Source organism: Mandrillus leucophaeus, unplaced genomic scaffold, assembly GCF_000951045.1.
Source record: "Mandrillus leucophaeus isolate KB7577 unplaced genomic scaffold, Mleu.le_1.0 Scaffold49, whole genome shotgun sequence".
NCBI classification, from domain to species: Eukaryota; Metazoa; Chordata; class Mammalia; order Primates; family Cercopithecidae; genus Mandrillus; species Mandrillus leucophaeus.
Window position 1 is genome coordinate 1,578,481 of NW_012105253.1, and position 9,810 is coordinate 1,588,290.

At 48.6% G+C, this 9,810-nt stretch overlaps 1 protein-coding gene across 1 annotated transcript in view; it reads left to right on the plus strand.

Annotated features, from left to right (window-relative positions):
* DENND2A (DENN/MADD domain containing 2A) overlaps nucleotides 1–9,810 on the plus strand; it is a 156,309-nt gene that overhangs the window by 102,706 nt on the left and 43,793 nt on the right. Inside the window, exons 12-13 of the mRNA XM_011995498.1 lie at nucleotides 4,066–4,206; nucleotides 6,228–6,376. Coding sequence (XP_011850888.1) covers nucleotides 4,066–4,206; nucleotides 6,228–6,376 — 290 coding nt within the window. The remainder of the gene's footprint in view (nucleotides 1–4,065; nucleotides 4,207–6,227; nucleotides 6,377–9,810) is intronic.

A 9,810-nucleotide genomic window follows, 5' to 3' on the forward strand; every position in this document is an offset into this window, starting at 1 on the left:
AGAGGTTGCAGTGAGCCAAGATCACGCCATTGCACTCCAGCCTAGACAACAAGAGCGAGACTCCATCTCAAAAGAAAAAAGAAACTCTGTACTCATTAAACAATAATTTCCTATTCCCCCCACCAACCCCTTACCATCGCCATTCTACTTTCTATTTTTATGAATTTGAGGATTCTAGGAGCATTATAGAGGTAGAACCATGCAATAGCTGTCCTTTTGTGACTGACTTCAGTTCACTTAGCATAATATTTTCAGGGTTCACTCGTGTTGTAGCATGTATCTGTACTTCATTCCTTTTGTGGCTGAATAATATTCCACTGTACGTATGTACAACATTTTATTTATCCATTTGGTATGTACAACATTTTATTTATCCATTTATCCATTGATGGACATTTGGGTGGTTTCCACATTGTGGCCATTGTGAATTATGCTGCTAGGAACACGTGTGTACAAATAAACATCTATTCAAGTCCCTGCTTCAATTCTTTTGGGTATACACCCAGAAATAGAGTTGCTGGATCATATGGTAATTCTATTTAGTTTTTTGAGGAACTGCCATCCTGTCTTTTTAATTTTAATAATACATTTTATTTAACAGAATATGTCCAAAATATTATTTTATTTCAGCATATAATTGACATGAAAAAAATCATTGATATATTTTATATTCTTAATTGTCTATTTTGAGGGCTGGGCACGGCGGCTCACACCTGTAATCCTAGCACTTTGGGAGGCCAAGGTGGTTAGATCACCTGAGGTCAGGAGTTCCAGCCTGGCCAACATGGCAAAATTCCATCTCTACTAAAAGTACAAAAATTAGCCGGGTGCGGTGGCACGTGCCTGTAATCCCAGCTACTTGAGAGGCTGAGGCACGAGAATCACTTGAACCCAGGAGGCAGAGGTTGCAGTGAGCCAAGATTGGGCCATTGCACTCCAACCTGGGCAACAGAGCAAGACTCAATCTCAAAAAATAAAAAAATTTTTAAAAAGTCCGGGCACAGTGACTCATTCTTGTAACTCCAGCACTTTGGAAGGCCGAGATGGGCGGATCACGAGGTCAGGAAATCAAGACCATCCTGGCTAACACGGTGAAACCCTGTCTCTACTAAAAAAATACAAAAAAATTAGCCGGGCATGGTGGCAGGCACCTGTCGTCCCAGATACTCGGGGGGCTGAGGCAGGAGAATGACGTGAACCTGGGAGGTGGAGCTTGCAGTGAGCTGAGATTGCGCCACTGCACTCCAGCCTGGGCAACAGAGCGAGACTCCGTCTCAAAAAAAAAAAAATGTGTATTTTGAAATTTAGTTGGTATTTTACACTTTTTTTGGAGGCTGAGGCACAAGAATCACTTGAACCCAGGAGACGGAGGTTGCAGTGAGCCAAGATTGCGCCCTTGCACTCCAGCCTGGGCAACAGAGCAAGACTCAGTCTCAAAAAAAAAAAAAAACAGAAAAGAAAAGAAAGATTGTGTATTTTGAAATTCAGTTGGTATTTTACACTTTTTTTTTAGATGGTTTGCTCTTGTTGCCCAGGCTGGAGTGCAATGGCGTAGTGTCGGCCCAGTGCAACCTCTGCCTACTGGATTCAAGCAATTCTCCTGCTTCAGCCTCCTAAGTAGCTAGGAGTACAGGCACCTGCCACCACGCCCAGCTAATTTTGTAGTTTTAGTAGAGACAGGGTTTCACCATGTGGGCCAGGCTGGTCTCGAACTCCCAACCTCAGGTGATCCGCCCACCTTGGCCCCCCAAAGTGTTGGGATTACAGGTGGGAGCCACCATGCCCAGCTGGTATTTTACACTTAACAGTACATCTGGGCCGGGCGCAATGGCTCACACCTGTAATCCCAGCACTGGGAGGCCGAGATGGGCAGATCACCTGAGGTCGGGAGTTTGAGACAGCCTGACCAACATGGAGAAACCCCGTCTCTACTAAAACTACAAAATTAGCCAGGCGTGGTGGTGCACGCCTATAATCCCAGCTACTCGGGAGGCTGAGGCAGGAAAATCGCTTGAACCTGGGAGGCGGAGGTTGTAGTGAGCCAAGATTGTGCCAATGCACTCCACCCTGGGCAACAAGAGCAAAACTGTCTCAAAAAAATAAAAAATAATAAAAAATGAAAAAAAAACTCTGAATTCAGACTAGCCATATTTCAAGGGCTCAACAGCTACATGTGATACTTTTATAAATGGCAGTTTTTAAAAATAGAGACTGGGTCTCACTATGTTGCCCAGGCTATAATGCAGTGGCATGATCATAGCTCATTGCAGCCTCAAATTCCTGGGCTCAAGCAATCCTCCTGCCTCAGCCTCCCAAGTAGCTGGGATTACAGGTGTGTGCCACCTTACACAGCTTCATAAATGGCATTTTAATTTAGACTCTTTGATTTACAATTAGATTGTGGAGAGTTTGGATTTTGTTTTTTTGTTTGTTTGTTTGTTTTTAGTTTTTTAGTAGTAGCTTTATTGAGATATAATTCACATACCATGCGATTCACTCATTTAAAGTACACAATTTGCTGAGCACAGTGGCAAGTACCTGTAGTCTCAGCTACTCAGGAGGCTGACGTAGGAGGACACTTGAGCCCCGAAGTTGAAGGCAAGCCTGGGCAACCTAGCAAGACCCGCATCTCTAAAAGAATAAAAAAATATACAGTTCAATGGCTTTTAGCATATTCACAGAGTTATACAAGCATCACCACAATTTTAGAACATTTTCATCACCCCAACAAAACATCCTATACCTATTAGCAGTTACTCCCTAACTCTAAGCAACCTTCAGTCCGCTTTCTGTCTCTCTGGATTTTTCTATTCTGGACATTTCATCTAAGTGGAATCATACACTAGATGGCCTTTTATAACTAGCTTCTTTCGGCCGGGCACGGTGGCTCAAGCCTGTAATCCCAGCACTTTGGGAGGCCAAGATGGGCGGATCACGAGGTCAGGAGATCGAGACCATCCTGGCTAACACGGTGAAACCCCGTCTCTACTAAGAAATACAAAAAATAGCCGGGCGAGGTGGCAGCGCCTGTAGTCCCAGCTACTCGGGAGGCTGAGGCCGGAGAATGGCGTGAACCCGGGAGGCGGAGCTTGCAGTGAGCTGAGATCCGGCCACTGCACTCCAGCCTGGGCTACAGAGCAAGACTCCGTCTCAAAAAAAAAAAAACTAGCTTCTTTCACTTAGCATAATGTCTTCAAGAGTTATCCAAGTTATAGCATATATCAGCACTTTGATGGCTAAATAATATTCCATTATATGGATATAGCACATTTTGTTTATCATTTCCTCAGTTAATGGACATTTAAGTTTCTTCCGTGTTGTGGCTATCATGAATAATGCTGCTACAGACAATCACGTACAAATTTTTATGTGAACATATATGTTTTCATTTTTTTTGGGTAGGGACCTAGGAGTGCTATGTGCTGGGTCATATGGTAACTCTATGTTTAACCTTTTGAGGAACTACCAGACTTCTCCAGAGTGGCTTCACTATTTACATTCCTACCAGCAGTGTATGAGAGTTCTAATTTGTGCACGTCCTTGCCAACACCTGTTATTATCCGTCTTTTTATTAGAGTCATCCTAACGGATGTGAAGTGGTATCTCATGGTGCTTTTGATTTGTATTTTCCTGATGGATATCCCCTCCCATGACATTTTAATCCATAAATAAACTGTATTATCTGTTTATGTACTTTGACCTCTTAGAGGGCTACAAACCATTATAATATCTCAGTTTTTTCATTCCTGCCAAAAACCAGTTGTTACCCCCTTGGGGTGATATTACCCCCATTGGGAATGTATGTATTAGCACAACCAGTCACATGGCCAAACCCTAAGTCAAAGGGGCAAGGAAGTAGACTTCACTCCTTGAGTAGGAGCTGCAACGTTGCATGGCAAAGGGTGTGGACACACAGAGGGGAGAAGAATTGGGGACAATCATGTGGAGGGTCAGAAGGCCTGTTCTGGCCTCATGGGGAAAGCAAGGCTTCCCCGTAATTCTTAAGTCACCATGCCATGGTGCTCTGGCTTCAGAATAGCTAAGCCGCTTTTGTGACCCTTGCAGATATTGGATGAGGTGGAAAAAAGACGAGGCATCTCTCCTGCCCTGGTTCAACCACTCATGAGAAGTGTCATGGAAGCTCCTTTCCCAGCCCTGGGCAAAACCATCCTTGTCAAGAACTTCCTGCCAGGTTCAGGAACTGAGGTAAGTTGCCAGACTCCTTCCTTCTCCCTGCGGGGAGGTAGTGGCCCAGACAGCCAAGTCTCCGTGCTCAGAGGGGCTGCCTTTCAGTGAGCAGTCCGATTCCATGGTGTCCTCTCCCCGCCCCTCGGGCTGGCCCAGATCACTCTTCATGAGTTCCACCCTCAGTCCATCCAGGCTAGGACTCTGCCCAAGCGGGAACTATGCTATGGCAGCTGGGGTGTTCCTTTGCATGATGTTGGCCTCAGATTAGGGATCTGCACTGAACATCCTTAGTTTCTTTTAATAGCCCATTTTCATTCATACATTGTATTGAAACCTATTTACATTTCAAGTCTGTATCGCCTCTATAACTTTATTTTTTGTTTTTGTTTTTGAGACCAAGTCTTGCACTATTGCCCAGGCTGGAGTGCAGTGGTGCAATCTCAGCTCACTGCAACCTCGGCCTCCCGGGTTCAAGCTATTCTCCTGCCTCAGCTTCCCAAGTAGCTGGGACTACAGGTGCCTGCCACCACACCTGGCTAATTTTTGTATTTTTAGTAGAGACGGGATTTCACCATGTTGGCCAGGATGGTCTCAAACTCCTGACCTCGTGATCCGCCCGCCTCAGCCTCCCAAAGTGCTGGGATTACAGGCATGAGCCACTGTGCCCAGCCTGGGCTGGGATTTTACGAAAGAGTTTGTTTTCATCCCTCCCATCCCCTTTGCATGGCTTGGTGGACATCAGAAGAAGGACCCCATTTAGCCTTGAGTCTTCAGTTTCAGAGACCCTCAGCAAACCAGATCACCTCTGGAAACAAAGGAGGGAGGAGAAAAGGCCTGGAACACTCTGGAACAACCTAGTTTCCCAGCAGAGAGAACAGCAGTCTCTCTGTTGCCAGAGAACCCGAAAACATCCCATACCAGATGCAGTGGCTTGGCCATGGGGAGGTAGCAGGGAGGTTACCGGAGGGGAAGCCTCACCGTGGGGGCAGCACCAGGCAGGAGCAATGCTAAGAGTGAAATCCACTCTCCACTCACTGGGAAGGAGGCAGCTATTTAAAGAGAAAAAAATATGAGATGGGTACCAACTTGAGGGAATTCAGGAACACTTCAACAAGTGCAGAAGAAGAAGATATATACACAGGCTGGGCACACGGTGGCTCACGCCTGTAATCCCAGCATGCCTGTAATCCCTTCTTTTGGGAGGCCGAGGCAGGTGGATCACTTGGAGTCAGGAGTTCGAGACGAGCCTGGCCAACATGGTGGAACCCTGTCTCTACTAACAATACAAAAATTAGCTGGGCATGGTGGCGGGCACCTATAATCTCAGCTACTTGGGAGGCTGAGGCAGGAGAATTGCTCGAAGCTGGGAGGCAGAGGCTGCAATAAGCCAAGACTGCACCACTGCACTCCAGCCTGGGCAACAGAGTAAGACTCCATCTCAAAAAAAAGAAGATATAGACACAAAGCACAAAAGCTGAAAGCACACATCATCAGAAATGGAGTGGGATGGAGTCAGGATTACCTAAAAAACACCTTCTTGAGGTGGCAGCAAGTCTCCGAAGTGCTGCTCAGGCCTGCTGGGCGTTCCGTGCTAGCCTGGGATTTCCACCTAGCAGGTACCAGTTCCTCAAGAGACAGAGATGCTCTCCGCTGGACTCCCAGGGACAGAACGGTTTTCAAAAGTCCTATACACTCTCCATGGCGAGTGCAGATATGCTGTTGCCAGGGAGAGCCCCCCAACCATTTGGGGCCAAAAACCATGGATTTTGCCATCCTGTCTCCTCCCCTTCGTCCACACCGTCCTCAGTCTCATAGCTGAATGTGAGACGCTTGCTTCCCTCCCAAAGCTACCTCCTTCCCCAGTCTTCTGGCATCTTTCTTTTCCCCCAATCCTTTCGTTTTGCTTTTTTTCTTTCCCTTTTCCCCCGCCAGTGGGTCACCCCTGATGAGGACCTCAGAGCCCCGTGACTGCGACGCCCGTGAGAGGCCTGGCTGCGTAGCTGGGCCCCTCCTTCATGGCTGCTCCTGTTCCCTGGCAGGTGATCGAACTGTGCCGCCCGCTGGACTCCCGGCTCGAGCACGTGGACTTTGAGTCTCTCTTCTCCTCCCTCAGCGTCCGCCACCTGGTCTGTGTGTTTGCCTCCCTGCTTCTGGAGAGGAGGGTCATCTTCATCGCAGACAAGCTCAGGTACCCGCCTTGGCTACTTCGCTAAAGCGTTTGAATGACAGTCACTCTTGGACCCTCTAGTCTGTAGAGCAGGTGACTGCCTAGCATTGAAGAGTAAGCCCTTCTGAGATAAGGATGGAATAGGCTGGGCACAGTGACTCATGCCTGTAATCTCAGCACTTTGAGAGGCTGAGATGGATGGATCACTTGAGGCCAGGAGTTTGAGGCCAGCCTGTCCAACATGGTGAAACCCCATCTCTACTAAAAATAGAAAAATTAGCCAGCTGTGGTGGCCTACACCTGTTATCCCAGCTACTTGGGAGGCTAAGGCACAGGAATTGATTGAACCTGGGAGGTGAACATTGTGGTGAGCTGAGATCTCACCACTGCATTCCAGCCTGGGCAACAGAGGGAGACCTTCTCTCCTGCCCCCACAAAAAAAGGATGGCCAGGCACAGTGGCTCACGCCTGTAATCCCAGCACTTTGGGAGGCTGAGGCAGTCGGATCACCTGAGGTCAGGAGTTCAAGACCAGCCTGGCCAACATGGTGAAATCCCGTCTCTACTAAAAATACAAAAATTAGCCAGGCATGGTGGCTCGTGCCTATAATACCAGCTCAGCTACTTGAGAGGCTGAGGCACAAGAATCGCTTGAACCCCAGAGGCAGAGGCTGCAATGAGCTGAGATCACACCATTGCACTCCAGCCTGAGTGACAGAGTGACATTCCATCTCAAAAATAAAAATAAAATAGGCCAGGTGTGGTGACTGATGCCTGTAATCCCAACATTTTGGGAGGCCAAGGCAGGCAGATCACTTGAGGTCAGGAGTTCGAGACCAGCCTGGCCAACATGGTGAAACTCCGTCTCTGCTAAAAATACAAAAATTAGCCGCACAAGGTGGTGGGTGCCTGTAGTCCCAGCTACTCAAGAGGCTGAGACAAGAGAATCGCTTGGACCCGGAAGGCAGAGATTGTAGTGAGCCAAGATCATGCCATTGCACTCCAGCCTGGAGACAGAGCAAGACTCCGTCTCAAAAAATAAAAAGTAAGGTAAAATAAAGGATGGAATCAGTTGGCAGCTCAGACTGGAGATCTGGGAGGCATACCGTTTTGCATTGCTGTGTGCGACTTCCCTGGCATTGGTGGGCTTTCCACTCATTCTGCCATGTGTCAGACACTCCACTATGTGTAGGAAAACAGAGAAAAGACACAACTGGCATGGTGGCTCACGCCTGTAACCACTGCACTTTAGGAGGCTGACGTGGTAGGACGCTTGAGTGAAGTAGTTTGAGACCAGCCTGGGCAACACAGTAAGATCCCCATCTCTACAAAAAATGTAAAAAAAAAAAAAAAAAAAAAGAAAATTAGCCAGGTATGGTGGCTCGAGCCTGCAGTCCCTGCTACTAGGGAGGCAGAGGTAGGAAGATCACTTGAGCCCAGAAGTTCAAGGCTGCAGTGAGCTATGATCATGCCACTGCACTCCAACCTGGGCAACAGAACAAGACCTTGTCTCAAAAAAAAAAAAAGAAAAGAAAAGAAAAAAAACCCACAGACTTGTCTCAGTGCAGTGGGGTAACAGAGACATAAGCCGACTATCCAGGACCCCATTAGAGGCAGGTGGAGGCAGTGAGTTCTGGAGACCGAGGGAGGGCACTCACTCCCAGGGAGGCGAGTTCTGAGGGCCAACACTCAGAACAAGTAGTCAGCACATTGCAGGCAAAAGGAGCCATCCTACAGAAATATGGGGACAGGTGAGGCCTAGCTGTCACCTTCAGGACTGCAAAGTAGGCTGGGCGCAGTGGCTCATGAGTATAATCCCAGCACTTTGGGAAGCTGAGGCGAGTGGATCATTTGAGGTCAGAAGTTCAAGACCAGCCTGACCAACATGGTGAAACCCCGTCTCTACTAAAACTACCAAAAAATTCAGTTTGGCATGGTGGCGCACGCCTGTAATCCCAGCTGCCTGGGAGGCTTGAAGAGGAATCGCTTGAACCCGGGAGACGGAGGTTGCAGTGAGCCGAGATCACGCCATTGCACTCCAGCCTGGGTAACAAGAGCGAAACTAAAAAAAAAAGAGAGAGAGAAAGAAAAATAACTGCAAAGTAGTTCACTAGGGCTGGCGCAGAGAGAAGAAGGTGGGGGAGGGAGATGAGCCAGCAGTGGTGGACAGAAGCCAGCTCACAGAAGGCTGCAGGGCCATGCTCGAGGGGACAGACCGTCCTGAGGGCATCCCTTCCTCACCGTTAAAGCGAATGCCCTCCCATCACACACACAGACTCAGTGCCCCACAGGAGGCCACCCCCATCCCAGTGGGCACATTCAGTGATTTGCTAAGGCCATGTCACAAATCAAAGAAGATCCGGAAGGAAATGCAGACAAGGACTTGGGTTCGTTCTAAGCTTCTAAAAAGAGAATTCCTTGCATTTTTGAAATACTGAATCAGAGCCTTCTTTGCTTTGGAACTGGGGGCACAGAAGCGTGAGGGGTGGCTGCAGCCCCAGAAAGGGCCGAGATGCGGGGCCAGCCAACCGGGTGGTGCAGATGAGGCCACCTGAGAAGTACATCTGGAAAGAAGCAGTGCCAAAACAAAAAAAACCTGAAGCACTGTGGTTTGGAGAGGAAATCTGACTCTGACCTATGGAAAACAAAAGGGAAGAAAAAAAGGCATAGAAGAATGGAAGGGACAAACTCTGTAGATAGGCGGGGCGGGAAGCGGCCCCACCCTCTCCCCTCACGCGGCACATCTGGTCACCTTTCTGATGCACCTCTTTGGACAGCAGCCATCTGGCTGTTCCCAGCCTGCTCCCACCCTGTGTTTTAGTTCACTATTCACTTTTAAATGTCAGCGTGATTGTACTCCTGGTGCACTTTTGTCAGCTCTGGAAGCCGGCCCTCTCTGTAAGCCTGCAGCTGGTGCTGGGCGCTGGGGAGCTCTCCAAGCTCCTGGGCACTGGGGAATTCAGCCCAGGGAGTTCTCAAGGTTGGAGCCCTGGAAGCCGGGATGAGTAATAACCCTTCAGTGACCAGGATCGGATTTCATCAGCACCATAGTAACTGTCTTTATCCTCTCCATCCCCCACTTCCTCCATCCCCTAGAGGTGGAATTCTCAGGCTTGGATTTGGGGGAGGGGAAAATGATGGATTTCAGAAAGGCCTGGGCTAGAAGTGGAAAGCCAGCCAAGGAAACCCAGCTGGAGTGGTGGTGGGGACAGTCCCCGGGGAACGTGCCTGCGGGGTGAAGATGTTAGATTTGGGGAGGACCCACCCTGAGAAGATGTCTGGGAAGGGCACCACTGGAGAGGAGCCGTGGGCCCCCTTCACATACCCCAGCCTCCCCCAGACTCTCTCCAGGGGGAAGAAAACAAAGTATCATGGGTTTTTCTGGTAAAAGTACAGTGAGACACCACTGCACTCCAGTCCTGGTGACAGAGCGAGGCTCTGTCTCTAAAAATTAAG